We start from the raw sequence: 17,193 nt of genomic DNA, 5'->3' as shown, positions 1-17,193 counted from the left end.
TAGTTATTTTAATGTGAAATTATTCTTTGGATCATTTTGTAAAAGTGTCTGAAGTTCAAGATTTGCATTTTTGACCAAAGCATTTCGTGAAAAATCATCTGTTAAAATATTAAAATTTATGAATATTATGAATATTTTTTAGAAAGAGTGAAATTTGAACCTTTTACTTGCGGGAACACTCAAAATATTTTCGTTTTAAACAAATTATGGTATTTTTTGACCACTTTCAAATTGGCCCTTTCATACATAAATTGTCGGCTTTCTTGGTACTTTCGGGTATGGTTTTGGCTACCTAAAAAATATTAATATTTTAAAATATATTAGTTTTTGTCAATTTTGTAAAATAAATAGGACACATGTTTTAGTTAATAAAAGTTTAAACTGAATTTATGCATTTGTTTCTAGGAAATGGCCTATTATGTTCCCCATACAACGTTCATATTCGAGTTTTCTTGAGCACAGTACCCAAGGAGACGGGAAATGAAATCTTTTAAGCATTTAATTTGATGGATTTTTAGTTTATAAGTGTAATATTAATATCTTAAGAAAAATAGAAAAAACAAATTGATTTGTTTTTTATTACTTAAATAAAATGTTCAAATCAAGCAGTTTGAATACATTTATTTCGAACTTAATAACTTAAGTAAATATTTTATTTATTTATTTATTTATAATGAAATTAACGCGTAATTCAAATTGCGCGAAATTTTAGTTTAGCTATACCAACTTCAGGCCTTAAGGGGGATATACATGTAAACGGTCAAAATGTAGACATTTTTCGTGAATTTTTTAATGTAGGAAATAATTTCCTAAGGAAAAATGCCATGTTCAGGTAATCAGATTTCACTTCCCACCCTCTTAAAAAATAGTAATACTCATTTGTATTACCCGCATTTAGGTTCAAATAGAAGATAATTTCATGCTGATCATAATAATTTTTATTCACTCCGATATGTTACATAGTTTTTTGTGAATCGTGCCCATAGCATAGGTAAAAATGCAAAAATTTTAAGCAGAGAAAAATACGTTTAACACTTATATACCTTGCGTATATAGTTGATTTGAGGCACTTGGAGTTGGAATTCGATAATGAAACTTACACAGTATATTCTTTAAGTAACAAACTATTTTTTAAACCAAAAAAAATTTTGGTTTACATGTATATCCCCCCTTAAGCTAATTAAAGTAAATATACTGGATTGTGTTTGATTAAAACCACATCAATTTGATAAAACACGGTACAATTGGTTTTTTAATATACCTTTTTAATCTTTTAAAAATTCCCTGAATTAAAATAATATAAATGTCCCTACATTCCGTAGATACCAATAGAGTATCGCACTATCTAAATAATTGTAAATATTTGTATTTATATATTTTAAGATCGATCTCTGACTATAAGATATTTAACTATAAAAACGCAAAACCGGGAATGTTTTATTTGTAGTATATAAATTATATATGAAAATGTATAATCTCTATTATAAATATGTTTGTGGTCCTGAAAAGGACCGATTTGTACAAAATGTATTGACGCTATTTGCTAGTCGAAGCAATCTCAACTTAAGCACGCTCGCCACGGATACGACGGGCCAGCTGGATGTCCTTGGGCATGATTGTGACTCGCTTGGCGTGGATGGCACACAAGTTGGTATCTTCAAAGAGACCAACCAGGTAGGCTTCGCTAGCTTCCTGCAGAGCCATCACGGCCGAGCTCTGGAAGCGCAGGTCAGTCTTGAAGTCCTGAGCGATTTCACGCACCAAGCGCTGGAAAGGCAGCTTGCGGATCAGCAGCTCGGTACTCTTCTGGTAGCGACGGATCTCACGCAGAGCCACAGTTCCGGGGCGATAGCGATGGGGCTTCTTCACACCACCGCACAGTGGTTGCGCCCATAGGCCAAAAATAAAAAAATTTATTACAACAAAAATGTACGAAAAGTAAACAGATCGTCTCTTAAATATCCAAACTTCTTTGTGGCATACCAGATTTTTTTTTAAATCTAACAGGACTTTCTAAAAATTAAATTAAAGATGTGAAGATGTATTCATTTGCAAGGCGTAGCTACGCGCATCGCGAGTGTTTCACAACCAAACCGAACTTTGAAGTGGTCCGATTATTAATTACGTGTCCAAATTAATATTTTTTGTAATGGATTTTGAAGTTCAAGGTATTTTCTATAAAATGAGATATAATTTAATATATTAAAAATAATTATTGTTTTCATTATATTCATGTGAAATAATCATGTTTCTGGCCCATATTTTAAACGTATTTTTTATGTTTAGCTAAAGTTATAGTTGTGACCCCACAATAATCTACAGTTCATATTTATGCCAATGTGTTTGTCGCGCTTTTAAGATGACAAATCGTAAAAAAAATTTTGCCGAAATTTGCCTATGTGCCTATAATCTTAAAAATATTAACACAGGTTAGGGTAAGGTTTTTAAATTTTTTTTTGGTATTTTTTTTTTTTTTTTTTTTAAATAAAGGTTTAATATCCTTAAAATATTGTGTAAAAGTTTTACATCGATTATTACAACATTGACGAAGTTATGGGTAGTTGAACGGAAGTCGTTTGGTGTTCGATGTATGAAAATCACAAAGTTTAAAGCGTTCTCCTGAAAAATGCCATTTTGAAAATCGGTGTACTCTATAACTCAAAAACTACTTAACCAATCGGTTTGAAATTTTGAACATAACTTTGAAATTTAATTGTACATGTACTCACGTAAAGCTTTTTTAAATTTTTAATGTTAATATATATATTTTTTTAAATTAACTTATTTTTTTAGTCGAAAATCGGGGTTTTGACTTCCAATTTTGATAAAAAATCGGGAAAAATTTTTAAAAATAAAAACGTCTCTTAAGTACCTTGGGGCACTAATTCTTTAAGGAATGCAATACATTTTTTTGATATCGGACGTTTTTGTGGACAGTTAGGATGTACACCGGAAACCAACTTTTATCTGTGGGGACTCAGGAGATTAGCAATATAGCGTAGGCCTGTAAATATTTTTTAATACAAAAATTAAAAAAAAAAAGCTCAAATGTTTTGTTAATTTATGGTATTTAAATCATTAAGTTAACTTTAGACGTTTCGCCAAAACCTTTTTTTGAACAGTGGGCAGTTTTGCACCAAATTAGCCTTACCCCCCTTAAGCTGTGTGCATTTGTTGCTAAACAAATAAAATACACAATATATAAGTTAATAATTTTTTTTTTTACTTTTGGACACTTATATTTCACCAACATTCTCATTAAGAGATAAAAAATTAATTTTAGCTCTTGGAAAAAAATAATTTTATAAAAATTTTGTATGGGAGCTATAAGATATAGACATCCGATTTTAACCAAATTTGGTAAGAATGCATAAACCTGTTTCAAACATATTATCTGTGAAATTGGTTAAGATATTTTGAAAAACAAAAAAGTTTTTCATACTAAATGTTGATTTTTAACAGATTGTTCCTATGGCAGCTATATGATATAGACGTGCTACATGGCCAATTTTTTGAACACATACTTAAAACATTTTTCTTGATTTTTGGTATTAATTTCGTAACGATACATCAACTAGAACTATTTTTGGCCGCGTCTCCATACAAGCCCAACCACTGTGCACCGGTGGCTGGGGCACTCTTGCGAGCGGCCTTGGTTGCCAGTTGTTTGCGTGGCGCCTTGCCACCAGTCGATTTGCGAGCGGTCTGCTTGGTACGGGCCATTTTAGATTCTTCTTATTTTCACTGTCTGTCCACTGTTTACTTCACGAGTCTGAAAACTAGAGCTGGGAAACTATCGATGGTACTATCGAGGTATCGACTTTTTCCTTTTTTTGAGCCACCATCGATAGTTTTTTATCACTATCGATAGTACGGGACTATTTTTATATCTCTGCTTTGTTGCTGAAATTTAGTAAGAAAAATGCAAACAAATATATATATATATGTATATATATATTTTTTTTTTTATAATAAAAATGTATTCTAAATTAACTTAAATTGGAGTTGGTGGTGAAAAATATTAACTGAATCTCAAAAGAAAGGGTGCGTCTACGCCACGTCTTCAGAGTCTAAGCGTATGTTTAGCAATGGTAATACAATTTTATTTGTGCAAAGTTGCTTGGATAGAATATTTATGTTAATTACTTAGTCAAAACATATTGAATAGTATTATAATTCTATTTGAAATTGCTATAACTTTAATTTGCAAAAAGAATCGTAAAAAAACGATACTATCGATAGTATCGAATTTTCGTTTTCAAAACATCGAAAATATCGAATGGTGTCACTATCGATAGTTTCCCAGCTCTACTGAAAACACAATAAACGAGCTGCGCATTGCCTACCCTCTTATATAGCAAAACGTGGAGGGTGGAAAAGAGAGAGCTAGTCGAAGCACATGCCATTTCGTTTGTCGAGCACAGAGCGAGAAGGCCATAGCGTTCGGGCTCGCTCGTGCAGAGCAGAGTTTAGGTATAAATAGGAGCGGCCGACGCGGCTTCTACATTAGTTCAGTGGTGACTTTCGAAGTGTAAAAATAAAATAGTGAAAAATGACTGGTCGCGGTAAAGGAGGCAAAGGCTTGGGAAAAGGTGGCGCCAAGCGTCATCGCAAAGTGCTGCGTGATAACATCCAGGGTATCACAAAGCCAGCCATCCGTCGTCTGGCTCGGCGTGGCGGTGTGAAGCGCATTTCGGGACTCATTTACGAGGAAACCCGTGGTGTTCTGAAGGTGTTTTTGGAGAACGTGATCCGTGATGCCGTCACCTACACTGAACACGCCAAGAGGAAGACCGTCACAGCCATGGACGTCGTCTACGCCCTGAAGAGACAAGGCCGCACCCTGTACGGTTTCGGCGGTTAAAAAATCAGTACAGTCTGTACTTCTCAACAATCGGTCCTTTTCAGGACCACCACTTAATTTCATAAAAGAGAAAAATTATCAAGTTATATTTCGCATATATCTTAGCATTGAATATTCTAGCCCAAGAATGGAAATATCTTTATTTGAATTGGTCGGGGTTTCCGTAGGAAGACAATCACATCTTTAGGTAGCGTAAACTGTCTTGCAATGACAATGTTCATTGTCCATGTCCTGGAATTTCTCTGACGACTGTACTATTGGTTTCTGCATAGCGATAACCAAAAATATAAATATTATATGTATATTTTATATATACAAAATTTATTTATTATATAATTATTAATATTGTTTAAACTTAGCTAGGCATATTTGAAAATGTAAGTTTCTTTTAAAATAGTTTGGTCGTCCTGAAAAGGACGTTTGGGTTTGAGTTTGTTTTTATGTACAAGGTTGCTGGCACGCTTTTTGAACGCTTAAGCCTTCTCGGTCTTGTTTCGTTACTGGAATTTCTCTGGCGACTGTACTATTGGTTTCTGCATAGCGATAACCAAAAATATAAATATTATATGTATATTTTATATATATAAATTTATTTATTATATAATTATTAATATTGTTTAAACTTAGCTAGGCATATTTGAAAATGTAAGTTTCTTTTGAAATAGTTTGGTCGTCCTGAAAAGGACGTTTGGGTTTGAGTTTGTTTTTATGTACAAGGTTTCTGGCACGCTTTTTGAACGCTTAAGCCTTCTTCTCGGTCTTCTTGGGCAACAGAACAGCCTGGATGTTGGGCAACACACCTCCCTGGGCAATGGTGACGCCGGAGAGCAGCTTGTTCAACTCTTCGTCGTTGCGGATGGCCAGCTGCAGATGACGCGGGATGATCCTCGTCTTCTTGTTGTCACGAGCAGCATTGCCAGCCAACTCGAGAACCTCAGCGGCCAGATATTCCATCACGGCAGCCAGGTAAACTGGAGCGCCGGCACCGACGCGCTCGGCGTAGTTGCCCTTGCGGAGCAGACGATGGATACGGCCGACAGGGAACTGAAGTCCGGCACGGTTGGACCGGGACTTTGCCTTTCCCTTAACTTTGCCACCTTTTCCACGACCAGACATTTTCTCTTATTTCACTTTATTCACTGCACACACACGAAGAACGAATGTTGCCGGCTGCCCAGCTTGTCACGAATTTATACTTTTAGTTCTGCCTGTGCGTTCAGTTAGGGGTGGGTCGCCTTAGACCTGAAAACATTGCTTGAAAAAAAGTATAAGAGCGAACACCCAAGCCCGACTGCTATGAAAAGTGAGTTAATCGCAAAGTGAAGTGAAGTGAAAAAATAATGCCGCCTAAAACCAGTGGAAAGGCAGCCAAGAAGGCTGGCAAGGCCCAGAAGAACATCACTAAGAACGACAAGAAGAAGAAGCGGAAGAGGAAGGAGAGCTATGCTACCTACATCTACAAGGTCCTGAAGCAGGTCCATCCCGACACTGGCATTTCCTCGAAGGCGATGAGCATCATGAACAGCTTTGTGAATGACATCTTCGAGCGCATTGCTGCCGAGGCTTCTCGTCTGGCGCACTACAACAAGCGCTCGACCATCACCAGTCGGGAAATCCAAACTGCTGTTCGTCTGCTCCTGCCCGGAGAGTTGGCAAAGCACGCCGTCAGTGAGGGAACCAAGGCTGTCACCAAGTACACCAGCTCCAAGTAAATTTCCCCGCGGATGCGGAGAAGCATTAAAAAGGCCCTTTTCAGGGCCACAAAAAGTTTTACCAAAGAATCTGAATTTTCAAAAGCCTAATTTTTCTTTAAATATATAAAGCTTCCATTTTAAAACCAAAAGCTGTCCTGTAAAATATAAAATCTATTTCGAATTAAAATTTTCCTGGAATAGTACAATTTAAATGTGACCCCTTTAAAAAATTTGGAAAAAAAAGTAATTCTACCAAAAAATCGACTTAGATCGATATGCTGACCAAAAATTAATATGGTTTATAGGGTCGGACATGACTCTTGACTGCGATACGCTATTTTCCTCCGAAAATTAATTTATTAGTATTATTATTTATTATCAAATATATAAATACTTCTGGGTTTTAAAGGAAGCGGGAACACTATTTGTAATTTTAAAAAATTGATAATTTAGCTCTCTTTTAAAAAAGTTTTGTAGCCCTGAAAAGGGCTTGTTTAAATCAATTTCAAATTTCAGATTTCGAAATCTAAAATTGCCATAATTAAGATTATCTTAATTTACTTCTTCGACGCCGTGGTCTTGGCTTTCGGCTTCTTAGCGGTAGCCGGAGCAGTTGCTTTCTTCACTGCCTTCTTAGGCTTGGCGGACGCTGCTGCCTTGGCCTTCGGTGCCTTGGCTGCCTTTGGCTTCGCGGCGGCCGGCTTAGCCTTTGCTGCTGCTGGCTTTGCCTTTACGACTCCAGTTTTCTTGGCATCCTTGGCCTTTGCCTTCTCAGTTTTCTTCTTCTCGGCAGTCTTCTTGGTGGCAACGGCCTTCTTAGCCTTGGGTTTCTTGTCAGCAGCTCCGGCGGCTTTCTTTGCGGTGGCTCCGGCTTTCTTGGTGACTACCTTCTTGCTTTTGACTTTTTTCTCAGCAGCCGCAACCTTTGGCTTGGGCTCCTTTTTTGCGGAGGCCGACAGTTTGAAGGAACCAGACGCACCCTTTCCCTTTGTTTGGATCAGCTTTCCATTAGCCACTGCGGACTTCAAGTACTTCTTGATGAATGGAGCCAGTTTCTGGGCGTCGCATTTGTAGGTGGCAGTGATATATTTCTTGATTGCCAGAAGCGATGAGCCACCACGCTCCTTCAAGTTCTTGATGGAAGCATCCACCATTTGTTGAGTTGGCGGATGTGATGGTGGAACTGCTGCCTTCTTGGCCTTGGTAGCTCCTGAACCAGATGCCTTTTTGGCGGCCACCTTCTTCTCAACTGGCGCTGGTGGGGCAGCCACTGGAGACGCGGATGTTGCCACTGCAGAGTCGGACATTTTTGCTTCACTAATTATTTTCGAAAGCTAACGAAAAACACTTTTGTTTGTATAGAAATGGCGCGAGCGGTCTAGACCCGACGTCCCTCGTTGATATGAGAATCGAGGAGGAGAGCAGTATAACTATGTGTTTGGCACCGCTCATTTACGTTGCCTATGTTTGATCGATGTGCAGTTTTATTTTCTTCTTTTCTCAATGTTATATTTTTAAATGGTAGAATGTTTTAATTATTTTAAGCACTTAAATGTTTCATAAAACATGTTTAGTTATTTTAATGTGAAATTATTCTTTGGATCATTTTGTAAAAGTGTCTGGAGTTCAAGATTTGCATTTTTGACCAAAGCATTTCGTGAAAAATCATCTGTTAAAATATTAAAATTTATGAATATTATGAATATTTTTTAGAAAGAGTGAAATTTGAACCTTTTACTTGCGGGAACACTCAAAATATTTTCGTTTTAAACAAATTATGGTATTTTTTGACCACTTTCAAATTGGCCCTTTCATACATAAATTGTCGGCTTTCTTGGTACTTTCGGGTATGGTTTTGGCTACCTAAAAAATATTAATATTTTAAAATATATTAGTTTTTGTCAATTTTGTAAAATAAATAGGACACATGTTTTAGTTAATAAAAGTTTAAACTGAATTTATGCATTTGTTTCTTGGAAATGGCCTATTATGTTCCCCATACAACATTTATATTCGAGTTTTCTTGAGCACAGTACCCAAGGAGACGGGAAATTAAATCTTTTAAGCATTTAAATTTGATGGATTTTTAGTTTATAAGTGTAATATTAATATCTTAAGAAAAATAGAAAAAACAAATTGATTTGTTTTTTATTACTTAAATAAAATGTTCAAATCAAGCAGTTTGAATACATTTTTTTCGAACTTAATAACTTAAGTAAATATTTTAATTATTTATTTATTTATTATGAAATTAACGCGTAATTCAAATTGCGCGAAATTTTAGTTTAGCTATACCAACTTCAGGCCTTAAGGGGGATATACATGTAAACGGTCAAAATGTAGACATTTTTCGTGAATTTTTTAATGTAGGAAATCATTTCCTAAGAAAAAATGCCATTTTCAGGTAATCAGATTTCACTTCCCACCCTCTTAAAAAATAGTAATATTCATTTGTATTACCCGCATTTAGGTTCAAATAGAAGATAATTTCATGCTGATCATAATAATTTTTGATTCACTCCGATATGTTGCGTATATAGTTGATTTGAGGCACTTGGAGTTGGAATTCGATAATGAAACTTACACAGTATATTCTTTAAGTAACAAACTATTTTTTAAACCAAAAAAAATTTTGGTTTACATGTATATCCCCCCTTAAGCTAATTAAAGTAAATATACTGGATTGTGTTTGATTAAAACCACATCAATTTGATCAAACACGGTACAATTTGGTTTTTCAATATACCTTTTTAATCTTTTAAAAATTCCCTGAATTAAAATAATATAAATGTCCCTACATTCCGTAGATACCAATAGAGTATCGCACTATCTAAATAATTGTAAATATTTGTATTTATATATTTTAAGATCGATCTCTGACTATAAGATATTTAACCATAAAAACGCAAAACCGGGAATGTTTTATTTGTAGTATGTAAATTATATATGAAAATGTATAATCTCTATTATAAATATGTTTGTGGTCCTGAAAAGGACCGATTTGTACAAAATGTATTGACGCTATTTGCTAGTCGAAGCAATCTCAACTTAAGCACGCTCGCCACGGATACGACGGGCCAGCTGGATGTCCTTGGGCATGATTGTGACTCGCTTGGCGTGGATGGCACACAAGTTGGTATCTTCAAAGAGACCAACCAGGTAGGCTTCGCTAGCTTCCTGCAGAGCCATCACGGCCGAGCTCTGGAAGCGCAGGTCAGTCTTGAAGTCCTGAGCGATTATACGCACCAAGCGCTGGAAAGGCAGCTTGCGGATCAGCAGCTCGGTACTCTTCTGGTAGCGACGGATCTCACGCAGAGCCACAGTTCCGGGGCGATAGCGATGGGGCTTCTTCACACCACCGGTGGCTGGGGCACTCTTGCGAGCGGCCTTGGTTGCCAGTTGTTTGCGTGGCGCCTTGCCACCAGTCGATTTGCGAGCGGTCTGCTTGGTACGGGCCATTTTAGATTCTTCTTATTTTCACTGTCTGTTCACTGTTTACTTCACGAGTCTGAAAACACAATAAACGAGCTGCGAATTGCCTACCCTCTTATATAGCAAAACGTGGAGGGTGGAAAAGAGAGAGCTAGTCGAAGCACATGCCATTTCGTTTGTCGAGCACAGAGCGAGAAGGCCATAGCGTTCGGGCTCGCTCGTGCAGAGCAGAGTTTAGGTATAAATAGGAGCGGCCGACGCGGCTTCTACATTAGTTCAGTGGTGACTTTCGAAGTGTAAAAATAAAATAGTGAAAAATGACTGGTCGCGGTAAAGGAGGCAAAGGCTTGGGAAAAGGTGGCGCCAAGCGTCATCGCAAAGTGCTGCGTGATAACATCCAGGGTATCACAAAGCCAGCCATCCGTCGTCTGGCTCGGCGTGGCGGCGTGAAGCGCATTTCGGGACTCATTTACGAGGAAACCCGTGGTGTTCTGAAGGTGTTTTTGGAGAACGTGATCCGTGATGCCGTCACCTACACTGAACACGCCAAGAGGAAGACCGTCACAGCCATGGACGTCGTCTACGCCCTGAAGAGACAAGGCCGCACCCTGTACGGTTTCGGCGGTTAAAAAATCAGTACAGTCTGTACTTCTCAACAATCGGTCCTTTTCAGGACCACCACTTAATTTCATAAAAGAGAAAAATTATCAAGTTATATTTCGCATATATCTTAACATTGAATATTCTAGCCCAAGAATGGAAATATCTTTATTTGAATTGGTCGGGGTTTCCGTAGGAAGACAATCACATCTTTAGGTAGCGTAAACTGTCTTGCAATGACAATGTTCATTGTCCATGTCCTGGAATTTCTCTGACGACTGTACTATTGGTTTCTGCATAGCGATAACCAAAAATATAAATATTATATGTATATTTTATATATATAAATTTATTTATTATATAATTATTAATATTGTTTAAACTTAGCTAGGCATATTTGAAAATGTAAGTTTCTTTTGAAATAGTTTGGTCGTCCTGAAAAGGACGTTTGGGTTTGAGTTTGTTTTTATGTACAAGGTTTCTGGCACGCTTTTTGAACGCTTAAGCCTTCTTCTCGGTCTTCTTGGGCAACAGAACAGCCTGGATGTTGGGCAACACACCTCCCTGGGCAATGGTGACGCCGGAGAGCAGCTTGTTCAACTCTTCGTCGTTGCGGATGGCCAGCTGCAGATGACGCGGGATGATCCTCGTCTTCTTGTTGTCACGAGCAGCATTGCCAGCCAACTCGAGAACCTCAGCGGCCAGATATTCCATCACGGCAGCCAGGTAAACTGGAGCGCCGGCACCGACGCGCTCGGCGTAGTTGCCCTTGCGGAGCAGACGATGGATACGGCCGACAGGGAACTGAAGTCCGGCACGGTTGGACCGGGACTTTGCCTTTCCCTTAACTTTGCCACCTTTTCCACGACCAGACATTTTCTCTTATTTCACTTTATTCACTGCACACACACGAAGAACGAATGTTGCCGGCTGCCCAGCTTGTCACGAATTTATACTTTTAGTTCTGCCTGTGCGTTCAGTTAGGGGTGGGTCGCCTTAGACCTGAAAACATTGCTTGAAAAAAAGTATAAGAGCGAACACCCAAGCCCGACTGCTATGAAAAGTGAGTTAATCGCAAAGTGAAGTGAAGTGAAAAAATAATGCCGCCTAAAACCAGTGGAAAGGCAGCCAAGAAGGCTGGCAAGGCCCAGAAGAACATCACTAAGAACGACAAGAAGAAGAAGCGGAAGAGGAAGGAGAGCTATGCTATCTACATCTACAAGGTCCTGAAGCAGGTCCATCCCGACACTGGCATTTCCTCGAAGGCGATGAGCATCATGAACAGCTTTGTGAATGACATCTTCGAGCGCATTGCTGCCGAGGCTTCTCGTCTGGCGCACTACAACAAGCGCTCGACCATCACCAGTCGGGAAATCCAAACTGCTGTTCGTCTGCTCCTGCCCGGAGAGTTGGCAAAGCACGCCGTCAGTGAGGGAACCAAGGCTGTCACCAAGTACACCAGCTCCAAGTAAATTTCCCCGCGGATGCGGAGAAGCATTAAAAAGGCCCTTTTCAGGGCCACAAAAAGTTTTACCAAAGAATCTGAATTTTCAAAAGCCTAATTTTTCTTTAAATATATAAAGCTTCCATTTTAAAACCAAAAGCTGTCCTGTAAAATATAAAATCTATTTCGAATTAAAATTTTCCTGGAATAGTACAATTTAAATGTGACCCCTTTAAAAAATTTGGAAAAAAAAAGTAATTCTACCAAAAAATTGACTTAGATCGATATGCTGACCAAAAATTAATATGGTTTATAGGGTCGGACATGACTCTTGACTGCGATACGCTATTTTCCTCCGAAAATTAATTTATTAGTATTATTATTTATTATCAAATATATAAATACTTCTGGGTTTTAAAGGAAGCGGGAACACTATTTGTAATTTTAAAAAATTGATAATTTAGCTCTCTTTTAAAAAAGTTTTGTAGCCCTGAAAAGGGCTTGTTTAAATCAATTTCAAATTTCAGATTTCGAAATCTAAAATTGCCATAATTAAGATTATCTTAATTTACTTCTTCGACGCCGTGGTCTTGGCTTTCGGCTTCTTAGCGGTAGCCGGAGCAGTTGCTTTCTTCACTGCCTTCTTAGGCTTGGCGGACGCTGCTGCCTTGGCCTTCGGTGCCTTGGCTGCCTTTGGCTTCGCGGCGGCCGGCTTAGCCTTTGCTGCTGCTGGCTTTGCCTTTACGACTCCAGTTTTCTTGGCATCCTTGGCCTTTGCCTTCTCAGTTTTCTTCTTCTCGGCAGTCTTCTTGGTGGCAACGGCCTTCTTAGCCTTGGGTTTCTTGTCAGCAGCTCCGGCGGCTTTCTTTGCGGTGGCTCCGGCTTTCTTGGTGACTACCTTCTTGCTTTTGACTTTTTTCTCAGCAGCCGCAACCTTTGGCTTGGGCTCCTTTTTTGCGGAGGCCGACAGTTTGAAGGAACCAGACGCACCCTTTCCCTTTGTTTGGATCAGCTTTCCATTAGCCACTGCGGACTTCAAGTACTTCTTGATGAATGGAGCCAGTTTCTGGGCGTCGCATTTGTAGGTGGCAGTGATATATTTCTTGATTGCCAGAAGCGATGAGCCACCACGCTCCTTCAAGTTCTTGATGGAAGCATCCACCATTTGTTGAGTTGGCGGATGTGATGGTGGAACTGCTGCCTTCTTGGCCTTGGTAGCTCCTGAACCAGATGCCTTTTTGGCGGCCACCTTCTTCTCAACTGGCGCTGGTGGGGCAGCCACTGGAGACGCGGATGTTGCCACTGCAGAGTCGGACATTTTTGCTTCACTAATTATTTTCGAAAGCTAACGAAAAACACTTTTGTTTGTATAGAAATGGCGCGAGCAGTTCAGTTCAGTTCAGGTTTATTTGTCATTTTGGTCTTAAGGCTAACATTTTTCCTTATTTTAAATATTTATAATTAAGTGACAAGCTTAGTATAATTTCTTTTAGGTTTGTGTTATATTGCCTCGTGCTATGTTGCTTATCAAGGCGTTAATTACTTTTGTGTTTTTCAATGGTACATTGTTTAAAGCATTTTTGTTTTTGATTTTTTTCGAGATCACTTTTGTGTGTTTACGTTTATTTACTTATTGGGGAAAAACTTTTTTGAGCAAAACCCAGTATGCGCTTGATGTTTTTGTGTGTTTACTAAATCTAAGATTAAAACTATGACTAGATATTAGGGGGAAAAAGGGGGGGGGGAGCTATTTACAGGGGAGGAGGTAGAAAACGGAAAAATAAAAGGAAACGAAAAATAATAATGATAATGATAATAATTAATAATATTAATACTGGTAATTAATTAACTTAATTAATTGATAGTTTAATAATTGAGATTATAATTGTTGTTTTGTAATTGTACTTATTTCCTATATATATGTATGTATATATGATAATAGTGGTAAGTTAAGATAGATAAAGGGTAACACCAATGTATAACTTATTGATTTATTGAAAAGATCAGGTTTTCTGCCGTTAAACGGTTTAGATTTGTACTTTGTTTCCTGTGGTAAAATACTAAATTGTTATTTACATCATACACCAGCCCGAGTTCTTTAAGCTGTTCTAAATATTTCACATTTAAGTTGTAGGGTGAGTGGTCAACTCTGAAACGTTCTTGCTTTACACTCTCTTTGATTAGTGGATTTTCACTGTTCATGTTGGCCCTAATAAAATTTTCAATTATACGAAAACTGTGTACGTCCGCGCGTTTTATGTTTGTCAGTTTGTATAGTTCTTTGTTGTTAATGTAATGTCTTGTTATAGGGTCACGGGCCTCTGCTCCGATCGCTCTTCTTATTAGTTTTCGTTCAAACACTCTTAATTTTTCCATTTGATTTGATTGCACAGCAAACCAGCCAATATGGCCATATGTTAGAGTCGGCTGTACAATCTTTTTATAAATGAGAGCCTTTATTTTGGCTAATTTAGGGTTTGATGGGTAACCCCAGTCTCTGGATAGCGATCCAAAGACGTTATACATTTTTGTAATGCGCCCTTTTGCCTTATTTAGCGTGTTTGTGATGTGCCTATCAAATTTTAGTTTATTGTCATACAGGATTCCCAAATATTTCAACTCATCGTGCATATTAATTGATATGTTTCGATTTATATATATCCGGGGTTTGAAATGTCTGGCGTTCTGCACCAAGTCTTTTAGATTTGTCCCTAGGATGTAGCAACCAGTACATTTATCTGCGTTTAGTTTCAATTTCCACTTTTGGAAATAGTGACTGAGCTGATCCAAGTATTGGTTTAGATCAAGCTCAGCACTCGCTATACGCGCTCCTGACGCTAGCAGTAATACGTCATCTGCATATATAAGTGGTTGTATGCTAGCAGTTGAGTTCGAGCCCTGACTACGGCGAAAGGATGGAAAATCTGCCAAATAGATGTTATATAGTATGGGTGAAAGCAACGAGCCCTGCGGTACACCAGCAACTACATTTCGCAGTAATGACCTATTCATGCCATCCTGACTGGCAACAAAGAATGACCGATTGGTTAAGTAACTATAGATGATTCTAGTTATGTGTGGATTGAATCCCTGTAATTCATGCATCTTGTAGATAAGACCGTTTTTCCAAACAGTGTCGAAAGCTTTTTGAAAGTCCAAAGCCACCGCTATGGTTGGCTTTCGTTCGATCAGTTTGCCGTATATGAAAGAGTTTGCCACGGCTAGTGCATGGTCTATGGATAGACCATCTCGAAAACCGAATTGGAAGTCTCTTAATATTGGATTTCTATCCAAGTGTTTTTTCAATTTCAATAGGAGGAATCTTTCGAATAATTGGCTTACTGCCGAGAGGACTGTTATTGGTCTAAAGCTTTTTAGTTTTTCTTTGTCATTGTTTGGTTTAGGTATGGCTACGACACGACCACATTTCCAATTACTTGGGAAATGCCCCTTATTATAGCAGTGGTTGAAGAGTTTTGCTAGATGCTCTAGTATCAGCCAATTGCAACGTTTTAACAAATAATTGCTCGTGCCGTCTGGCCCAAGAGTTCGCTTATTATTGCTGTCTCTAATAAAATCAAATAGTTGGCTGGCGTTGGTGAAACCGATATCATCGGCACCCTGCCATTTGCCATCAGCTGTCTGAGTTGGGCTGAAATTAACTATATTTTGCTCCGACAACTGTGTTGCAAAGACTTCATTGACGAAGTTATTGACAGTTGCGGAGTGCCTCTGTTGCTGTTGTTGTTGCAATGGGCGGCTAGTTATTTGAGAATTGTTTTGTTTATGTGCCTGCTCAAAGTGCCAGGCGAGGGCATTTACTTTGCCAAACGACGATGAGATTAGATCTGATGTATCAAAGTCAATCATTGATTTTTCAGCTGGCGTTAAACGTATGCTATGATTACATTCAGATGCTGGATCCGAGGGTAAGAGTTTTCTTAGGCTTATGTCCCTAGGTTTAATATCTAGTACCTTTCGCTCAATGAATCTAAGATGAGATTTTTCAATCTCATTTTCAATAAGTATAGACAGTTCAGAGATCATACATCTGATGACACCGCCTTCACGATTTGTCATCGTTAGACGGCGTCGGTGTAGCCGTCGTTTGAGCAAACGACGATAGCTTATTAGTTTGAGGCAACGCTTATTTAGTTCAATTATTTTCTTTGGCTTGGACAGGTTAAACGATCGCTTGGGGATTGCTCTCTCATTGTTTAGTGCCATATTAAATGCATCACTCAATTTGGTCACATGCTCGTCAATATCATTTGCACTTAGATTTGTTGTATTTGATATTTCAGCGATATTGTTTAGAACAATTGTGTTCCATATTAAGTGATTCATTTTGGCAAAATTTAGAGTTTTTTTTTGATCTAACTGGACTGGTTGGAAACGATCGATTGGTATATCAGCCATAATACCATAGTGATCTGATGTAAAGTCACCTATTGTTGGACAGTTTAAGCCATAGTTTAGTGGCAAATCTATGGATGATATGAACAAATCAATGGATGAATGATTGCCATTGATGGGATTGAGACGTGTTGGCCCCCCAGTTGGACGCAACAACAAGCCGGGCTGATTGCTTATCCACTTGAACAAGACTTTGCCAGCCTCATTCAAATGATAAACGCTATGTGTTGGTACATGCCAACTGGGATGTTTCGCGTTCAAGTCACCACCAATGACGATTTGCGAATTTGGTGATGCATTTGTTATATCTGCCATTAGTGAATCCAAGTCTGACACAAGCAAGGGTTCAGGGGGACGTTTGTACAGCGATACGGCGACTAATGTTTTTCTCAGAGCTGACAACGATGACGACGATGGAGCTGATTTTGTTTCAAATGTCAATTCAATTGCTATAGCTTCAAGGTATTTAAGCGGCTTGAGATTGATGGGCTTGTATTTGATACCGTTCTGTATGCATATAGCTACAGATGTGCATTTGTTTTCTGGTTGTATTGACAGTGATCTGCGCATGCTACTGGTATCAGTGGCTCCGATTTGTTGTCGAATGAATTGATATTTCGTTAATTTCATCTGATGCCGGCGATTGAGTCTATGCTCAGCAATGAGCATCAGAAATGGACGATAATGGTTTAGTAGTTGATCAAATTCATGTCTTTTTTGCAATGAAACAATTGAGTTGACAT

General features: G+C 38.4%; 10 protein-coding genes across 10 annotated transcripts; 4 read left to right on the top strand and 6 right to left on the bottom strand.

The window, feature by feature from the left end:
* Positions 1–1,563: 1,563 nt before the first annotated feature.
* On the bottom strand, positions 1,564–3,723 carry LOC121502615 (histone H3-like). Its single transcript, XM_070285759.1, has 2 exons — positions 3,624–3,723; positions 1,564–1,970 (listed from the first exon to the last, which is right to left on the bottom strand). The coding sequence occupies exons 1-2, from the start codon at positions 3,721–3,723 to the stop codon at positions 1,564–1,566; spliced, it is 507 nt and encodes a 168-aa protein (XP_070141860.1).
* Positions 3,724–4,521: 798 nt separating this feature from the next.
* LOC138927908 (histone H4) lies at positions 4,522–4,907 on the top strand. Its single transcript, XM_070283304.1, has one exon. It carries the CDS (start codon positions 4,553–4,555, stop codon positions 4,862–4,864), a length of 312 nt encoding a protein of 103 aa, XP_070139405.1. The 5' UTR covers positions 4,522–4,552; the 3' UTR covers positions 4,865–4,907.
* A 698-nt stretch (positions 4,908–5,605) lies between these two features.
* On the bottom strand, positions 5,606–5,980 carry LOC121502600 (histone H2A). The gene has a single exon (XM_041776293.2). It carries the CDS (start codon positions 5,978–5,980, stop codon positions 5,606–5,608), a length of 375 nt encoding a protein of 124 aa, XP_041632227.1.
* Positions 5,981–6,204: 224 nt separating this feature from the next.
* LOC121502610 (histone H2B-like) lies at positions 6,205–6,576 on the top strand. Its single transcript, XM_041776307.2, has one exon. It carries the CDS (start codon positions 6,205–6,207, stop codon positions 6,574–6,576), a length of 372 nt encoding a protein of 123 aa, XP_041632241.1.
* Positions 6,577–7,038: 462 nt separating this feature from the next.
* On the bottom strand, positions 7,039–7,898 carry LOC121502596 (histone H1-like). Its single transcript, XM_041776289.2, has one exon. It carries the CDS (start codon positions 7,863–7,865, stop codon positions 7,116–7,118), a length of 750 nt encoding a protein of 249 aa, XP_041632223.1. The 5' UTR covers positions 7,866–7,898; the 3' UTR covers positions 7,039–7,115.
* Positions 7,899–9,579: 1,681 nt separating this feature from the next.
* Positions 9,580–10,028, bottom strand: LOC138927926 (histone H3-like). The gene has a single exon (XM_070283373.1). It carries the CDS (start codon positions 10,015–10,017, stop codon positions 9,607–9,609), a length of 411 nt encoding a protein of 136 aa, XP_070139474.1. The 5' UTR covers positions 10,018–10,028; the 3' UTR covers positions 9,580–9,606.
* Positions 10,029–10,278: 250 nt separating this feature from the next.
* LOC121502614 (histone H4) lies at positions 10,279–10,662 on the top strand. The gene has a single exon (XM_041776311.2). The coding sequence runs from the start codon at positions 10,308–10,310 to the stop codon at positions 10,617–10,619; it is 312 nt and encodes a 103-aa protein (XP_041632245.1). The 5' UTR covers positions 10,279–10,307; the 3' UTR covers positions 10,620–10,662.
* A 429-nt stretch (positions 10,663–11,091) lies between these two features.
* On the bottom strand, positions 11,092–11,466 carry LOC138928548 (histone H2A). The gene has a single exon (XM_070285752.1). The coding sequence runs from the start codon at positions 11,464–11,466 to the stop codon at positions 11,092–11,094; it is 375 nt and encodes a 124-aa protein (XP_070141853.1).
* Positions 11,467–11,690: 224 nt separating this feature from the next.
* LOC138928547 (histone H2B) lies at positions 11,691–12,062 on the top strand. Its single transcript, XM_070285749.1, has one exon. The coding sequence runs from the start codon at positions 11,691–11,693 to the stop codon at positions 12,060–12,062; it is 372 nt and encodes a 123-aa protein (XP_070141850.1).
* A 463-nt stretch (positions 12,063–12,525) lies between these two features.
* LOC121502595 (histone H1-like) lies at positions 12,526–13,386 on the bottom strand. The gene has a single exon (XM_041776288.2). The coding sequence runs from the start codon at positions 13,350–13,352 to the stop codon at positions 12,603–12,605; it is 750 nt and encodes a 249-aa protein (XP_041632222.1). The 5' UTR covers positions 13,353–13,386; the 3' UTR covers positions 12,526–12,602.
* Positions 13,387–17,193: the final 3,807 nt, after the last annotated feature.

Source organism: Drosophila kikkawai, chromosome 2L (assembly GCF_030179895.1).
Source record: "Drosophila kikkawai strain 14028-0561.14 chromosome 2L, DkikHiC1v2, whole genome shotgun sequence".
In the NCBI taxonomy this organism is placed as follows: domain Eukaryota; kingdom Metazoa; phylum Arthropoda; class Insecta; order Diptera; family Drosophilidae; genus Drosophila; species Drosophila kikkawai.
Note: the sequence above shows the minus strand (reverse complement) of the source record. Positions and strands in the feature narration are given on the sequence as shown.